The following is an 18748-nucleotide window of genomic DNA, read 5'->3' as shown; positions in this document are numbered from 1 at the left end:
TGCAGCGGTTGCCACCTTCAGCTCCCATCCTGCAACAGAGCAGGCTGCTGTCAACCCTCCCCTCAACCCAAGAAGCAACTATTTACAATTTAAGTGAATATAGAAGTATTTTATTGAACATTCAAACTTCATTAAGACATGTGCAATATGGCAAATTTTACTGGGTTTAACCCTAACTAAGACAATAGTATGATTGCTTGCTTGCTGGGGCTTAGCAACAGGGTCCAGATCACACTTACCACTAATTAAATACTTTATTGAATAAATACATATGAAACAAAAATGAATTTTAATGCTCTTATAAAAGTTTAGAGATTTTGAAAGGCCTTTCCAATTTAATCTGAGGTGTAAGTACATACAATAAAGGAAGGTAGGCTAGTTTAACATAATTGGCTGACTTTATACAGCACTTATATCTTTTAGTCCATAAGTAAATTATTAAATGATAAAGAACATCTAATACAACCACTTCTATGGAACTAGGAAATAAATTTCTAATAAAGAAAAAATTTACAGACCCCATGACTTTCCACCCAACCCCAACAGTCTAACCCTAAAGTGGACAAAGCCAATGGCTTTCCCCACAAGAGCTCACGACAGAAAGTCGCTTCTCTTTTCAAAAATCTGTATTTCTGATCCGTAATGAGCATTGAGACAAGATTCAATATATCCCCGAAGAAAGAAGCACAATGCGCGTTGTGAATCGCCTATTCAGCAACAGCGAGCACTGGATTCACAACCACCTCATCCCGGGGACTAAATGAGATCAGCCACATTCATCGGCATCTCCTCCACTGTAGTATTGTAGAAAGTCTCAATGTCTCGCAGGATCCTCTTGTCCTCTTCAGTGACAAAATTGATAGCCACACCTTTTCTGCCAAAACGGCCACCCCGGCCAATTCTGCACAAAAAGAGAACACATTTACACCCAAGTTAACCTCTCCCATCTGCTTTATGTGTTTGCAAGATCCATTCATTAACTGCTGCTCTTATCTGCCACAGGCCAGTCTATGCTGCCTTAACAGGACCAGCTGCCACCCAAGTCACATCTGGTCAGGAAAAACCAGCAGCTGGTGCCAGCAGGTCCATCCCGTGGCAGGCAGCAGGGCACACACGGTTACTCTTTGGCTGCAAAGCAAGATCTTTATTTAATGCTCGGTGCTGTGTTCTGAGGTCCTGGGTCAGTCTCCCTCCCCTCTGGTTACACTGCACACCCACCCCTCATGCATCCACTCCCAAGCACAGAGCACACAGAGGACAGGCTGTTGTTTTAACAATCAGACTGTTACTAAGTTCATCCAATTACATCCAATAACATGGAACAGCACACTGAATTTCAGAATTTTAATTCAACCTAACTGTTTCCAGTGGGAAAACTTAGGGTTTTTGTTGGTTTTCTTTAGAGAGCAAAATCCAAGTTCAACATTTTTGACTAAGCCCACATCAGTTACTGACACACCAGTGCATGTGGTTTAGTTTACATCCACCATGGGCTCCACCTTCCTACAGACTGCACAATAGAGCACCTTGCCAGCAAGAGCTAAATACACAGAAAGGGCTCACAAAACTTAGGGGATAACCATGACAAAATAAATAAATAAATACCAACTCGCTCTTTATTCAAACTGTGCCGCTTACGAATCCACGTCCTAAATTACGCCGTCGTTTCTGAGCACCATCTTGTGTCATCAACTGCTGCTATCGACTCCTGTATTTTTTTACATCAAGTAATAAAGCACAGTTTACTTAATTTAGGGACAGTCACTAGAAGCAGTTAACTAAACCTAGGGAAATAAACTGCTACCAGGAGACACACACCACAGAGAAGAATCCCACTAAGAAGCCACTAAGAGCAAGCATGGCACACACAACATGGACACAGCTAAACCTGTGCAAGAGAAGACAGCCCTACACAATTTTTTTTCTCAAGTAGAAAGGTCTGGCTTGTCACTGAGCAGCAGCAGCAAGTCCAGATCAGCCAGAACCCCAGATCAAGCTGACCCTGCTGTCAAGATGCTGCACCAGTAACACTGTCACACTCGTACATCACAGCCTACATGACAAAAGACAGTTCAGTCACTGGCATTTTCCCCACACCTCCAAGGTTCATCAGCCATCACTGAACCTGTTACACAACTAAGTTTTCCCACTGCTTTAAGTGTTCAAAAGTTCTGCTCCTCCCTCATTTCAGAACCACAGCTGTGCAAGGCAAGGCTTTGTTTAAAGCCAATGCGCAAGTGGTTTTATTCCCTGCTAGCTCTGAGCAGTTTATGCATGGATGCCAAGACCTCTGGTTTGGTGAGGACTACAGGATCAGGTGAGGAGGGTGTGTGCCAATGCCCACATCCAGCACAGCACAGGGACTGACTGGGGGGCAGAGCCGACTGACCTGTGAATGTAATTCTCACGATTGGTCGGCAGGTCGTAATTGATAACCAGGGACACTTGCTGCACATCAATGCCACGAGCCTGCAAAGCAACACCAAGTCTTTAATGTCAGTCAGGGGCTTTTTTCAAATTTATGTATCTCAGGCTTTTGTCAAGCACATCATTAGTTGTGAACTACAACTGTGCAGTCCACAGTGGAGCATGCATGGTCTTTGCTCTTCCAAAAAGCTCCCAACAGTTCAGGTTACAAAAACCATCACTGAATTATGAAGCTTTTGGGACAAGGCTGTAACAGGAGCATGTTCAATGTAAGACAATGCTCACCAGCAAGTCAGTAGTGATCAGGACACGGCTGGACCCTGATCTAAACTCTCTCATGATAACATCCCGTTCCTTCTGGTCCATGTCACCATGCTGGAGAATTAAAACAAAAAGTTGCAATTAGTACAGCTCCAATGCTCCAAACCAGGATGTCCTTTAAAGAACAAAGGTATGTATGAAACCCAGCGTCCCTACCTGCTGTGGGAACGAAGCAGGTAGGGATAGAAAGGAAGCACTTTACTTTAAGCAGGGGGAACGATAATACAGCACTGCACAGCTATATTATAACTTTCCTGCTTCTCACTGGTATCTCCTCATCACCATTTCTTTTCCAGTAAATACAGGGCATTTCAGAAGTGATTGGAAGTAAGAATTCTTACCAGAGCTGAGACTGTGAAGTCCCTGGCATGCATTTTCTCCGTAAGCCAGTCTACTTTTCTCCTTGTATTCAGGAAAATAACAGCCTGTGTAATGGTCAGTGTCTCATACAGATCACAGAGAGTATCCAGCTTCCATTCCTGAGCAAAACAAAGATCAGGAAATGCACCATGACACAGACAGCTCAGTACATAAGAACAAGGAATAAAAAAACCTCAAATACAATAACCAATTAAGCATGCTCTTGCACACTATTATATTCAGTATAATCTGGAAACAAAGTCAAGTTTTTCCATCAATTGTTGCACCAAATCTTCAGACACAGGACACTGGACATTAAGAAAGAGGTCCACCCTAGTCCTTTTTGATCTAGTGCATAGTTTTTCTTCTTCTTGCATTTACTCTACTAGCATTATTGCAGAAACCAAAGCTCAGCCTTGGTTTCTGCAATTTTAGTACAGTGCTTTAACAAGAAGGTAAGATAACCTTACTCCTCCTACCAGAGCAATTATAACCAATACCAACCTCTCTCTCCACATTAATGTAGAACTGCTTGATACCCTCCAGAGTCAGTTCTTCCTTCTTCACCAAAATACGGATGGGATCTCTCATGAACTTTTTGGTCACTTCCAACACATCCATTGGCATTGTAGCTGACAGCAATACAACCTAGAATATATTATTGTGTGTCAGCACATACCCTGTACAATAGTTTTCATTTGTACTACTCAGTTATCAGCCACACTGTAACCAAATCTGCATCCATCACTTTAACCATGTAAAAGCTTTTTACCTGGATGTTTGTGCTTAGTTTTTGAAAGATCTCATAAATTTGATCCTTAAATCCACGGCTCAACATTTCATCAGCTTCATCCAAAACAAACATTTTGATCCATTTCGGTGCTATTGGAAAAAGAGCAGCATCTCATGAAGTTTCAGAAACACACAATCCTTTACAAACATCATGCTCCTTTAGTACTAAGCTTTCCAGCACAACTCTCTACAGCGACAACAAATACACTAAAGCTCTTAGTGGGTATGAGGCCTCCAGGGAATTTATTAGCAAGAGCACAATGAGATTGATACTTACAAAGATAGCGCCTGTTTAACATATCGAACACACGCCCTGGAGTTCCCACCACGATGTGCGGAGCCTCAGCCTGGAGTTTCTGCATTTCATTGCGCACATTTGTACCGCCAATACAAGCGTGGCATGTTGCTCCCATGTAGTCTCCAAGGGCCAGGATTACCTTCTGAATCTAAAATAGAACCTTCCATTAGTAGTTCGTAGGACAGTAAAACTTAAGCCCCATTATCACTGGCTTTTATGGACTCTGGAAGCCAAGACACCAACTGAGGACCATGCAGCTCTTGGAACTGAGAGCTGCTAAAATGACTTTGCCCAACTTCACATAATTCAAGTTGCTCACTAGGAACCACAAGGCAGAGGAGCACTTAAGTAATATTTGTGTCCTTACTGGTTGGACTTGCTGATTGAGTGACTGCCCTGAGACAATTCCTAAGCTGAAAGCAGGGCCACCAGAAGTGAGCTCAAGCTCTCAGCTGCTCAGGCATGCACAGTAAGCACCTGGACAATCTTCTGTGAACACTCCAAGGGCACCACTATAAGCCAGGTTTCAAAACAAGCCTCACCCTCAACAACAGCTTTAGAGTAGAACAAAGGCATAACATTCTGATCAAAGGCTCTTATTCCATTGATTTTTTGGATTCTTTTTTTTTCTGATTTAGAATGTTTAACTTTACCTTGAAGAACTGTCACATACCAATGGCTATTCACTATATTCTAGTTGAAAGTGACAGTAAGATTTTTACTTTAAGGTTGGTTCAATGTTGCACTTTAAGACCCCACATTCCTGATACATTTATCTTAAAAATTCAAGTGTTACTTAAGTTTTGTTGCCACACACCCACTTAGCATAACAGAATACCAAGCCTTGAAGGTGAAAGAGACATGCAATTATGTTGTCAGGAAAGCATACAAAGATACAAAACCATTTAAGTAACCAAATGTGCACTGCAATTTTCATGTTGCACAACTGCACTCAAGTTTAAATAACTTTTAAACAAGTAATTTTTTTGTTTCCAATCAGAACTGTGCTTTAGTAATTTTGCTATTCTGCTGAAGACGCTCCCTCTGCTTTACACACAGCACAGCAGCTGGCTCCTGCACCCCTGCCCCAGCACACACCCTCCATGTGCATCAACTCAGCTCCTCAAGGAGGCAGAGAACTTGTGGGACAGAAGCCAGTCTGTATCCTCCATTACTTCACACAAGAAGGGTTCTGAATAGATATTAATTACAGCCCCTTCGTTACAGAAATCTGGTAATGTTGTCTCACAGTTGTGAAACCTGAAACCTATGCAACACACAAGGTTTTTTTGGTTTGGTTTTTTTTTTTAAACTACACTATCAATACCTGTTGAGCCAGTTCTCTGGTAGGGGCCAATACTAGTGCCTGGGACTCCTTGAGATCAATCTCCAACTGCTGCAGGATGGAAATAGCAAATGTGGCTGTCTTGCCAGTACCTGACTGAGCTTGAGCAATCACATCATACCCTAAAAAAAGTAGGATACACATTTACTGCTCCCACACGGGTCATTTATGTTAGTTTTATTTAATTCCCCTTGAAGTAAGTGATCAGTACTAAAGAGTTCTCTCCATTTCAGGTCAGTCCCGAAAGATGGTGTACCATCATATCACTTTTCCAATGAAGATTAAAAATAGCTATAACTACATACTAATAAAACAACATATGCATTTTACAATACTTTCCTAACTATCCGATGTTGATACTAATGAATCGATTGCATACCTTTGATGCAAGGAATAATAGCTCTCTGCTGAATAGCTGAAGGCTTCTCAAAACCATAAGCATAAATGCCCCTCAGAAGGGATTCTTTTAAATTCATATCATCGAAATTGTCAACAATCTCATTCCAATTGCTCTGTAATGAAGAAAGCATAGAAAATAATAAATTCAGTACCCGTGTCCACCAGTGTATAAATTCTCAGGTCAGTTCGTAAGTGCTCACCTCGATGACACCATCGGGCTCCATTCCCTCTGGGCCGCCATGGTCTCTGCCATGAAAGAGAACACGCTGTTAGCACAGCAGCAACCACCACGCAGAAGGCGAGCTGACACCCCGGCTGCGAAAGCGGCGGGACCCGTGACAGATTATTCCAGCAGGTGCTCTGAGCTTCTACCAATGGGCAAACTCCTACCCCTCTCCCTCAGTGCCTTGGGCGCCACCAAAGCCCATCCCCAGCTCCCGGGGCCGGGCCCGATACCGCGGGCACGGCTGCACCGAGCGCGCGCTCCCGCGGCAGCGCGCGAGGGGGGGGGCGGGCGCGCTCCCGGCGCTGCTGCGGATCCCCCTGCCCCGCCCCGCCGGGGAACTCTCGCGAGAGCTCCACCCCTGGGATTGCGCAAACCGGGCGCTGCGGGCGGACGGCGCCGGGCGATCGCCCGGGGGGGGCCTCCCCCTCCCCCCCCCCCCAAAAAATATAATGGTCTCTCCCTCAGCGCGGCCCGAAACCCGAGGCGAACAGACGGCACGAGGGAAAAGAGAATGTCAATTAAAAAACCCCCAGAAAGGCATCTGAACTACAATTCAGCTGCATACGAATTTATTTCGATAAAGTCCTTTTCAGGGCTGACTAGACTGCTAAAAAAGCCGGTAACGAAAACCGAGCCCCGAGGACTAGAGCTAAACCGTTGCTGAACCGAGAGCAAGGGGAGCGCAGGGACAGAAACGTCTAGAACGGGAGGGGCCAGGGCGCAGGGCTGATTGACCGCAGCGCCCTACCTCCCCCAGAGCGCTCCAGCACCCACCACTCCCTCTCTTTAGACTTTTTCCTCTCTCCCCGGCCGCCCCCACATAATCCACGGAGGCCCCAAATGAGGAAAGGACCCAGGCCCCCACCATACCTGCTATAATCCGCGGAGCCTCCTGACATGTTCCGACCACCAGCTCTGTCCTCAACTGAAAAGACAAGCCCTCCGCGGCGCCCGCCTTATATACCCGCCCTGCTGCCGGACTCGTTGCGCTCTGCTCTGCGCATGGATATATATCTCATGCCACAACCAAAAAAGCACGAACCCCCCCCGGATTAAGCCCTCTGTCCTAAGAGAGTCCCGTCACGCGACTGTCTGAGTTAATCCGAAGGTTGTGTATGAACCTCTCGGGTCTGCGAGGTTACGTTGAACATGGAACTACTTTTTTTTCCAGGGCGCGGAAGGATATTGCACCATTGAGTGCGTCACAGCGCCCCACTCCTTCCTCCCTCTGCCTCCCCCTCCCCCCCGCGCGCACGGGGTTTCCCGGCCTGGCCTCTGCTGCAGCGCGGGGAGGGAGGGGGTCATGGCGGTGTCGGCTCGGCTTGGCTGAGGGGACAGCGAGCGGCCCTGCGGCAGTGGCTGGGGTTGCATAGTAGCCTATTTTCGCGGCCGCGTTTTCCTCGCCGTGCTGGTTGTTTTTAAAGCCCCGGAGTCGGGGGGTGACAGAAGAGAGAGAAAGAGGCTTCCTCGGGCGGGGGCCGGTGGCCGCGCGTCTGCCCCATCCGCACACAGAAATGGCTCCCGTCTCCTTCTCCTCCCTGACAGGCGAAACACACCTCGGGGTGTCCCCGTGCGCTCCCGGGGCCGGAGCAGCGTTGGTCATGAGGGGCAGCGCTAGCAGCTCACGGAGAGGCCCTGAGGCGAGGGGAGCAGATGGAGGCGCCTCTGAGGGCTGCTCGGCCCTGCTCAGCCCCGGGCTCACACACAGTGCAGGCCGGCGGGCCCGTGGCTGAATCCCGCAAACTTGTCCCGAGGCGCTAAGGGTGGATCATTCCTGAAGGGGATGCAGGAGTATTTGTAGGAGACAGGTTAGGTGGTCCTCGGGTGCTGCAGAAAGTACGGTGCTGTGATGTGCTGCAGGTCGCAGTACAGCGGTGTCCACGAAAAATCCTGTCAAGAATGATTTAAAGGTTAGTGCAGTCCAAAATCAAGCACTAAGAGAACTGTTACTGTGCAAACCGATTCCATGATCATGCCTAAGGCTTTCATACTGTGGTAGAAAAAATATCGATCCTTTTAATGCCCTTTTCAAGTTCTACAGTAATCTATTCATCAGTATTTCTTATGGAAGCAAGTAATATAAATTGTAAGCAATAATTTTGTGCCAACTTGATATGGTTTATGTGTATCACTTTGCAATTTGTTTCCATAGTGATTATATATGAAATGAAGGCAGTGCTTGAAAAACTCAACCCTTTACTTGTCTAGACTGTTGTAAATTGCCTAGAACCATCTAGAATATCCATAAAGGGAACATCTCAAAGACTGTATATACCTTAAGTCTTGCTGTGGTAGCATCTGCCTGGGCAATATTATCTGTAGAAATAGTACAACCTACCACAATCGCAGCTAAATTATAAAAATGCAGTTCCACTCTCAGCCTATCCTAATGCTCTCAAGTTCTGTCTACCCATGGTGGATAGAAAATACTGAGGATATTTCTTGTGTTTGCAGTTCAGATAGACACGCAACAGCAGCCAGAGGCCTTTTAAATGAATGATGCCCATTTGTGTGGGCTATTAACCTCTGGCTGTAAAACAAACAGGATGAACTGAAGAAAGAATGTGAGCACAGGTTTGGGCTGGCACAGTCAGATTTCCCACTAAAGTGATTTGAGTCTAAATGGAGAAATAATACTACTGAATATTAGTTAAGGATCTTGAATATTTATTAAGAAAGCTGTTGAATTTGATTTGATGAATATTTTTATTCAAGTACTGCATTTTAGTCTTAGTAGATTTGCAAATCTGAGAGGAAGAGATTTCCAGGCGTGGGAATTTCAGGAAGGTAAACCATCATTCTTCACAGATCTGAAATGGCATCTCAGAAACAAGTATCTACTTTATCTTTTCCAATAAAGAAATCAGTGTCATTTAAGATTACCCGTGTATTCAGATCACTTTGAGTGTTCATATATGACAGCAGTTTTCCAGTAACAAGGCTTTCCTGGCTTTCTTTAAGGAGAAACTGTTCTCATTGCTCTAGTTTGCTTCAAGTCTTGTTTTTAGTCCACTTGGCCAAACTTCATTCTATTAAAAAAAAAAAAACAAACTAGAAAAATTTTTTACATTATTATCTTCAACCAAGGGGGACAATTTAAAAATATATATATTGTTATTTACTGGCTAAAATAATGGGGATTCTCCTGATTAGATGCCAAGATTTCTTTGCATTAGGCAACTGCAGAGCCAAACAGCTGCCCCCCAAGCTCCCGATCACTGGCCTTTATTGAGAAGCTTGAAATTTCCTTGTCTCTGAGGATTTTGTTCATTTCTTATTCACCTGATGCATAAATATAAAGAAAAGCCTGTGAGCATACTGGTATCTGCTGTCACGTGGCTGTGGCAGGGTTTGGCAGTCTGATTGATTTATTTGGTCATGTTAGTTGTTCTGGTTTGTGGTTATTTTAATGCAGTGACACTCCTCAGTCCAGTGGCCCCTTGGCAGATGCTCTATTTGCCTCAAGTGTTGTATGACTGGAACAATGAAATTATGATTTAAGAAACAAATCATCAGTTCCCACGTGAAAGGCATTTATTTGTATGGATATTGCACACTAAGGTATGAGAAAAGGAACCCAGTGTTTCCTCCAGTGGAAATCATTGACTTCTTTCACCAAATGAAAAGATGAAAAAAATTTTGTTCATAAACTTCGAGCAAGTGGTTAGAAACACAGAATCAGTCTTCTCTTTTTGTGAAACAAGATAGCAGATATCCAGATTTCTTGTTCTAGCTATGACCCCTGACTGTACTAGAGGAAAAGATCCTACATTTTATATCCTTTAAAACCCATGTACAATGTTTGAGAAATATCTCTGGTTACAGTCGGGCAAACAACCTTTTCATGTGATTTCATATCTTCTTTTGTGTGCATTTGGGCCAGCGTTAGCCATACTCTGCCTGGAATGATTTATGTTCTGAACATGAAGCATCAAACTGAGAGGTACCAAAAGGTCAGATTTTGTCACTGACAAAAATCTTGTAATGACATTGGGATTTCTTGTGGTCCCCTGGCTTTAAATCTGATTAAGCTTTTTAGAGCAGCCTCAACTGAAAACTTGCTCCCCAAGGACCAGGTTCATGTTATCATCAGGCAGAAGAGATACCAAGAAGACACTAATATGTCTGTGCTACTAAAGATAGGATCCACAGCCACATATATATGTACACCTAATATAGCTCTGTAGATGTTTCCCAAAAAGACAATCCCAGTGAATCATGAGCTCTTTGGTGATAGTGAACATAATTACACATTTATTAACGGGGGTAACAGATGGACTAGCTGGTTTAGCAGCTGGGTTTCCAGTGATTATTCATGCAGATTGAAGTAAGGAGTGACGTATCTAAAGAAAGCAGTAGGAGCTGACACCTCCTGAAACTGAGCTCCAGTTGAGCAATCCCTGCTCACCAATATTCTGGCAAAGGCGGTGGTACAGTTTGCATTAGGAATTCTCAGAAATGTCCTTTTAGAAATCTCATAGCATAATTTGAATTTGCCATGAAACTGCCAGGTACTTCACAGGAAACCTGCAAGATCCCAGAGTTCTTTTCGTGCTGGTGCCAGAGTTCTGACTGTGTATTATTTGATTGCCATGACTAGCAGGGCAAGGAAAGTAATGGTAAACAGACAGAGTTTGCTCACAGTAGGTCATGTTAAGGATCAAGATGATTTGTTAGGGTGTTGTTAGCAAGAAGTAATGTTTTTCAGTTCATCACTCCCAAAGGAGTGCCTAAACAAAAGCACACTTCCTCAGATGTAGGAGTGGATAGGAAAGATTCTGGAAAACCTCCAGGGGAGAAAGAAAGTCCAAATTCCTGGAGTCCCATGCTTGTTATTTAAATGCAGTCAGGGTGTCATTAATGCTAACAAGCATTTTTGGTCATTCCATTGAAATTACAATCTAAAAAAGCTAAACAATAAGAATTTATCAGATACAGTGGTTTTAATGGATTGAAAATGCTGGCTTTGTATTCTCTAGTACTTCAGTGTAATCTGAAATGCACGTTATGGTGACTTTAGTACACTGGGCTGCTAGGCTTGCTTTGTCATCCTTTTTTAAAGTTATTTTACAACTTTGTTATGTTTTGACAGATATTTCTAGTCTTTGTAACTGTAGTCAAACTTGTGTTGTGAAATCTCAGTGATGTCCCTGTTGAGTGAATTGAAAGTACATGCAGAATTTCCTCTCCCTGTCCAAGTTCTATCTCACTGAATAGTTGTGCACTAGGCCAATAAGGAACATAGTTAAAGATGCTTAAATTTCTTAGGTGCCAAGCACTATGGAAAGCCAGTGGTATTTAATCTGCTATGGTTGATTCAATTGTCCCACATGCTCAGTCTATTCAAGATATTCAGGCTTGTGCAGAGGATGTGGGGTGGACTGGGCTTTTTGCTGGCCAGCTGACTCACTTGTCTGAAATGTATGTGGAGTGGTTTGTGGCTTGTGCTTCCTAATTGCTAGGAGCACATGTCTCCTGCTTCAATTGTGCAGGATTTTGGTTCTTAGCCTAAGTTCTCTCATTCCCAGTAGATTTTTTTCTTGATTATAATAATTTGTTAAACTATTTAAGACTAATTTACTTGGGTTTGTTTTGGCTTTTTTTTTAAAGAAACAGCAAAGATGTGTGAATTTAATCTTTCAGGTTACGCATCCGTTAATTCATCTCCTCTTAGAGTCTGGAGTTTAAGTTCAGACTCATAGTGACCCTCCTACCTTCAGAGGTTTGAAGTTATTTGTTACTTATTTCTTATTCTGGAATAATGAAGTTCTCACAGAATTTTAAAGAAAGATGGTATTTCTTTTATACAGTGGAACAGTTCTTGTAAACTGCTGCTGAAGAGGAAGCAGCAGAAGTGCTCTAGGCCCTCAGAGGAGCCTTGGTTTCTCAGCCCTCTCTCAGAGGGTCAATAAAGAACTAAGGGAAGTTAATTACTACATATTTTTATAGTGTGTATCATTTCATTCAAAACTTAAAATTTGTGAAAAATTTCCCTTTTACCTTGGTTAGCATTTGGTTGGTCTTCTAATAAAAAACTAGGGTTAATTCTAGAAAGTCAGTATTTAATTTCTTAGTGGAAGCATGTAAATTACTGTTAATTCTTTAAATGAGTGTACCGTAAGAAAACTGTCATATGGAATCACTTATGGTGGTCTTGTAATTTTAGTAACTATTCTGGTAATAAGAAGAATGTTGGCACAATAAAATCTTAACCTAAATACTTGAAACAGAAATATACTTTCTTTCAATGATTTTTTTAGTCATCCAGTCTTCTGCATGCTATAAAGCTCAATAATTACAGTTTTAGTCTTGAATGTTCTTCTTGACTGAGCAATTAGATTCTTTGTTTCCAAGTTTTCAAGGTTTGTAATCAAGCCCAGGACATGGAATCAGTTTAGCTCTGTTCTCTGTTGTGTTAAGGACTCCTAGTGTGACCACAAACTGGAATTTTAGCACAAAAATTGAGCAGATGATATTTATTAGAGTTGCCACTGACTCTCATTGGAATGAGAGCACTTTTTGCACTTAAGTTTTCTTCTCTGTAATGTGGGGGTGATAGTATTTGCCTCAGAAGTTATGTGTGGGCAAATCCTTGAAGAATGTGGGGCTCAGGAATGGAAGGAGGCCTAGAAATCTTGATAGAAGCTGCAGGCTACTTTCAGGGTAGAGTTTGTTCTTTATATGACAAAAGTAAACAAAGCTGAGAGATGAACCAGGCGGCAGATGATAACATCGACGCAGTTGTGGTTACATTTAGTTTTTAAGTAATGAAATACTGCATGTCATATATTTCTCTGAGACAATCTGCAAAGAACATTTTTTCCACTTCTGAGAGAAGGATGAATAAAAGCTTGTGCATTATTTTGAAGAAAACCCTTTTCTTTCTGCTATTGGTTAACCATCTCTGCACGTTATTTATTCTCATGATTATACAAATTTGCAATGCACTGACATTGCTTGAGTTTTTTAATTGCTGATTTCAGTTGGTTAAGTTTTGGAACAGCCACTGCAGGCAGACCTATGTTCTGTATTTATTTGAGTACCTTTCCTCACTGGTAAAAAAGTTGAGTGTTATGTATTTAGTAGGAGGAAGTAATGCATGTGAACCAAGCCCAAGGTGAAAACACCAGGAAGGCCAAGCAGGTCTTTGACTTTTACTGGGGTAAATTCACGGGACGAGTTTGTGGTAAAAAAAGTCATAATCTCTAATGTGTGTTGTAGATATGTGTACCTTGATAGGTGCCCTGTGTCCTGACTGGTGACAGCAACAAGCCATGTGACTCCGTCCTTCCCCATCCCAATCACACTTTTGGACGTCAGAACAAACACGCTGTGCTTTTCACAGTGTGTGTCCAGCGCTGTGAGCTATGAGGGGCCTATCTCAGATTAGTGACAACAAAATGTCTGGTGTTACCAACTGATACAGCATTGCACAGAGAGCTTTGCTTTGAGTGTATTACAGGTCTTTCTTGTCAGAATATTTCAAATGTGTACATCCCTAAGCAGTAAGACATCTCAGAAATAGCTTCATTTTTCGCTAACAGAATCTCTTTCTGTCCATATCCAGCATTGTCTATTAACTGAATTCTCTTGTTTCTTCTCTATCAGAGCATTTTAACCTTCACAACAGTTTTTTGCAGCTTACAGACCTTGTTACAACATGTAAGAGTTAACAGTAAAGATAATTACTTTGTCATTAATAAAATGAATGGTGTAATCAGAAGTATTGGCCTGAAAGTAAATCTTAATTTCTACGAACTGAAAGTTCCCTACTGAGCTTTACTTTTCATAAGAAAATTGAGACTGTTAATTTCTTCAGGTAACTGTAGCTCAGATTCCCCAAGTTTTGTTTCTGTCACCGATACTGGCACAATGTGAAAATATAGATGAGTAGTTTCAGCTTTGTGCCCTTCTTTCATCTCTTTGGAAAATGGAAATGATCGTTTCTCTTTGAAGAATCTCTTAGATTGTAAACTGTTTAAAGCTGGGGCTGACTGCTTTGTGATCTATGCTTCAGTCTGCAAAGCAGTCAGCTCAGTGTGGGGAAAAGTTTAAAAAAGTTTAAAAAATTAATCAACATTGTGACTTGTTTAATCATTTTGTTAGTTTGTTTTCTTAATCCTTCTGAGATTTTTTTGGATGGAAAATGAAGCTATTCCAGGGCTTTTCTCTTTAACAGTGTTAGAGATGCATATTCTTGTCGTGGCTGAGTCTGAAACTTGTGCCCATGAAGGTGAAGTGCCAAGTTAGCTGCTAAATGTAACTGCTGGTTTTTGGGGCTTCTGTTTAGTGCTAGGAAGCCTCTGTAGGCCAGTTCTCAGCCCCAATTGTTTGTGCTTCAGTCCATCCCAGAACGCTATTCTACATTATTTTTTATACCAACTGAATACTGCCAGATGAGACAAAAATGAGCATATGAGGTGCTGGATTAGTAAGGAATTCAATCTTTTCCTCTCAGGTTGTGCCCAAGAACAGCTGCCCCTGTTTTCCACATTTTCCAGCAAGTGTGGACATGGACTGATGCAAGCACAGACAGGATGCAGGCAATCCCTTTACTTCAGCTAGGGGTAACTGTGGTGTTGCTCATGCCAGTTGAGGACATGCACTTTAACACATATTGTCCCAGCAATTGGCACTGGCCAGAAACCTTTGTTCTTTACACAGCAGGAGAGAGAACTGCGAGTTCATGTTGAATTGCAGGAATATATCGATTCATTTATTTCATGCATGTGATAAAAGTGATTAGATCATAAATTACTGGCAGTTTTTTGCAGTATATAAAGAGAATGTATGTGCCTCTGTTTAAGGTACTTTAATCTTGTGCTTTAAGAGCTTCTGATAATAATGGTTTCTGAGTCTTAAGTAGTTGGTTTTTTTGCTGTCATATTCAGCATTTGTTTGTAGCTCATTCTTCTGATTCATTTAAAAGTAACAAAGTAACAAATCAGGAAAATCCTAATTTCAAAGCAGGCAGAATACTATAGTACTTGGTAACTACCCAATTACTTGTAGTTTTTCTTTCGTTGCTTTTTTGTTCTCTAAAGCTTGTGTTACCATTTCTAAATGTATTCTGATATATAGTTTTCCATGGGTTACAAGACTGCAAGATTTTGTATGCCATTATTGCCTTTATTTCAGCAGGATTTTACAAAGCACTGATTTAATTTATGTACTAATAACAAATAAAGACTCAGTCAAACAATGACAAATTGTCAGAGGACTTTATTTGGATGTGATACTGTGTATATTTTAAGCTCAGAATTCTCTTCCTTCACCTTTCTGCCCAAGAAAGCTGAATTATCACAAAGGTGATTTTACAGTTAATTACTCAAAAGAAGTTTTCTGATTTCCTTTACTGTTATTCATTTGCATTGCTAATATTAATCTCCTCTGGGAATACAACTTTGTACCCCCAGGAACACACTTTTTTTCTTAAATAATTGTGGAATTGTGTTTGCTAATTTACATCGCATCAGAATTGTCTTTCCTGATTTCCTGGGCTAACAGACTGTGTATCTTTCTGCAGAAGGAAAGAGAATGAAGTGAAACTGTAAAGGACTGCTGCCTCAGAACTGCTGTTGCCATAGAGCCGCTAACGAGGAAAAAAACTGCAGCATGGATTTCTTGTGCTGTTGAAGGTAAGATGAGGGCACAGCAAAGACTGTACGAGGGGGAGGGGAGGCGAGGCAGAGGGAGGGAGAAGAGGAAGAAAGTCTGCGTCCTTGCTGTCTAAAAAAGGAAATTCAGTGTCAGTGTTCATGAGCAGAACTGCTGGTGCAGAAGAACAAAGCTATCTCAGTTGTTTAGGGTAGCAGGAGTGATGAGCAAGCAAGCACACTCCCATGCTTTCAGGAGGAAATGCTGCAAAGAAAGGAGGGAGAAGAAGAGTGACTTTTTCCTTTAGAAAATACTCACTGCTGCTTCAAGGTAGCTGCTCTTTGATACTACTTTGGCATTAACGTTATTACCCTGGGTAAGGACAGCTGTGAAAAAACTCAGTAGGGAGATAAACAAGAAGAAAACGTAGCGGTAAAAAATTCAGCATAATCTTGAGCTGATTAATTCTGTTTGTATGTATTAAAATGACTCAGTTGTTACATTCAGCTGTGCAGTGCTGTGAAACCTTTCAAAATGCAAGTGAAATTATGTTTTTTGTGGTAAGATTGTTGGGATATGTTGAGGTGTTATCAACCTTTTATCAATGATCTTTTGTCTTCTGTTATCTAAGTAGATGTCTTTTGAGTGGAAATGTATAATAAATAAATAAAAGTTAATATTAGATGCTCAAGAACACTGACTATAGAACCAACACCAGACATGCTTTCTGGGGGATCTCTTTAATGAGGCAAGCTTTGTACTAGTCTAAGACTTCAATATCATTGCAGAATTACCTGCAACAGACTCATGCAAAAGCTGCTGCTGCTGTTCCTACATCTGTCTATCATGATACGTATTTTTGCTATCCTTCACCTGCTCGCTCTTTCTCTCAGTCGTTAGGATGTTTCTGAAGCTGCTGAACCCATGTACCCTGCACAGCAAACCCAGCACACCTGCCATGTTTGCACGGTGGGGCCTTGAGGAGAATCAAACAAACTGTGGAGGCAGTGATAACACTGTCTTAGCTATGTTGATAACTCCTGTGTTGGTATTGCTTAGCCATCTGTTTGCTGTGTTATTGAGTGTGCTTGGATAGATCACCCCTTTCTCACAATTCCTTCTTTTGCACTTTATCACCATTTATCAAATAGTGTTCGACTGTTCTCCTGGAGTCTGTTTGCAGTTTGGGTCAGAATGAATTTTTTTTCTGTAGCAGCCTGGTACTATGGTTGAGATTCAGTAATTCAGGCTCTAAGTGTTAGAGATTCAGATTTTTATTTTTAGTATTACCATCTCTCACTGTGAAATTGTTATTCTTTGTATAGAGTTTAGCTCATGCATTTCCCAGTCATGAATGGCACTGGGCGAGATATATCAATCATGAATACATAAGTTTCCATTTCCAAGGTTTGTCATGTGGAATTGGATGTTCAAGTGTATTTTTACTAGCCAGACTCATTTTGTGATTCAGACTAATTTTGTCAAACTCGTAAGCTAAGGAAAGTTCTTCTTCAGTCTTCAGACCCATTCTTTTGATTTACTTTGGTCCCTAGTGCACTCGGGGTTCATAACATCCTGAGCAAGTGGGCTCTTCAGAGGTGATTATTCAAACAGGTATGACTGTATAATAAACACCTCTTTGTAGAATAACTGCTAAAGAAGGAATGGATGGGCCCTATCCAGACAAAAATTTAGTTGCCTTATATAAATATTTAGTGGAAGGTTAGTGTTGCAGTCTAAGATTGATTTAATAGTTCTTCATTGGCAAAAATGGGTGTCCAGAAGCACAATGTTGCTAAATGACAAGCTATTCTCATAAATTTCCAAATAGTATAAATATTTTTTGGTTCCAGTTGATGGATTGATGGTGGCTAGCATGTATTTACAGTGAAAAAGAGCAGAGCTATAGTAGTGCTGATACAGAAATGCCTTGAGTGGAGTGCACTCACATTATAACCTTCATATTGATGCTGTTCCTTTGCCAAACTGACAGCTACAACCAGCAGATCAACTTGAGTCAAAGTTTCAGAGGTGTCTTGGTTGCCTTATGATAGAAAAGCAACTTAATGTAGCTGAACAAGGCAGTGGAGTTGTTTGTAAATCTACTAATCTGTCCACACGTTTGTACCAAACTCTGAAGAAAGAGGTGATCTTGTAGCTTATGCTTGGTTTGCCTGCTTCTTCCACCTGGTTTATATTGTGGGAGTGACCAAGAGAATAAGGAAGTATGGCAAACATTGCCCAGAACACTCTAATCTCTGTATTTGGGCCAGGATAAAAAGCTGTTAAGCCACTAGTGCTGCTGTGGGTAATGCCAGGACTTGCACCAATTCCCCAAACACTGTAAAATATAAAAGCTGCTTTAATGGCTAATGCTGCCCATAATTACCTCTTCGAGGTGTTGCATTGCTCAATCTTCATCTCAACTACTCCAAGTAATATCAGCTTTCTACACTTGGGCTGAGTGCTCCAAGGCCTGATTTTTGAAATGCTATTTAAGGTTAATGGGAGCACATACTTCTCAGCAAAATTTAAAATCAGGCTTCTGCACTCAAACAGGAGATTTTTGTTTAGCAGTCACAAGACTGCTTAAATAGTCAGTCTGAATTCTGGATTCCTTCTGGAACTGATTTTTTTTCTTTTGCAGAGTCTGAGCTATGTCCCTTTATATCCCTTTGTTTTTATTAATTTTGTGAGCATTACTACTCTTTTAGTCAGTATACAGCTAGTTGAACAACTGGCACATAAAAGGAAGAGAATTCAGTTATAGTAGATTTACTTCTTCATGATGTTTTATGGCATTAGCCTTTTTTTCTATTGGATTAAATGGCAAGAAATTAACTTCTGCTGACATACTTAAGGGTTAGAATAAGAAATAAAACAATGTTCCTTTACATGTGTCTGGTGGATTTTTCAAGGCACTGAACTATAGTGTTTTGGGCACGTAGGTCAAAGTCTTTTTTTAAACATGTGATAGCTCCTG

General features: G+C 41.7%; 1 protein-coding gene and 3 non-coding genes across 4 annotated transcripts; all 4 read right to left on the bottom strand.

Moving 5' to 3' along the window:
* Positions 1 to 94: 94 nt before the first annotated feature.
* Positions 95 to 7167, bottom strand: EIF4A2 (eukaryotic translation initiation factor 4A2). The gene is made up of 11 exons (XM_048314451.1): positions 7039 to 7167; positions 6143 to 6188; positions 5923 to 6055; positions 5526 to 5665; positions 4178 to 4346; positions 3881 to 3990; positions 3613 to 3756; positions 3090 to 3227; positions 2713 to 2802; positions 2390 to 2469; positions 95 to 901 (listed from the first exon to the last, which is right to left on the bottom strand). The coding sequence occupies exons 1-11, from the start codon at positions 7065 to 7067 to the stop codon at positions 757 to 759; spliced, it is 1224 nt and encodes a 407-aa protein (XP_048170408.1). The 5' UTR covers positions 7068 to 7167; the 3' UTR covers positions 95 to 756.
* Positions 2881 to 3008, bottom strand: LOC125331244. The gene has a single exon (XR_007205944.1). It is a non-coding gene; the product is annotated as a small nucleolar RNA SNORA63 (small nucleolar RNA).
* Positions 3385 to 3565, bottom strand: LOC125331252. Its single transcript, XR_007205952.1, has one exon. It is a non-coding gene; the product is annotated as a small nucleolar RNA SNORA81 (small nucleolar RNA).
* LOC125331254 lies at positions 5742 to 5812 on the bottom strand. Its single transcript, XR_007205954.1, has one exon. It is a non-coding gene; the product is annotated as a small nucleolar RNA SNORD2 (small nucleolar RNA).
* Positions 7168 to 18748: the final 11581 nt, after the last annotated feature.

The sequence above is a fragment of the Corvus hawaiiensis genome, chromosome 10, assembly GCF_020740725.1.
Source record: "Corvus hawaiiensis isolate bCorHaw1 chromosome 10, bCorHaw1.pri.cur, whole genome shotgun sequence".
NCBI lineage: Eukaryota > Metazoa > Chordata > Aves > Passeriformes > Corvidae > Corvus > Corvus hawaiiensis.
Note: the sequence above shows the minus strand (reverse complement) of the source record. Positions and strands in the feature narration are given on the sequence as shown.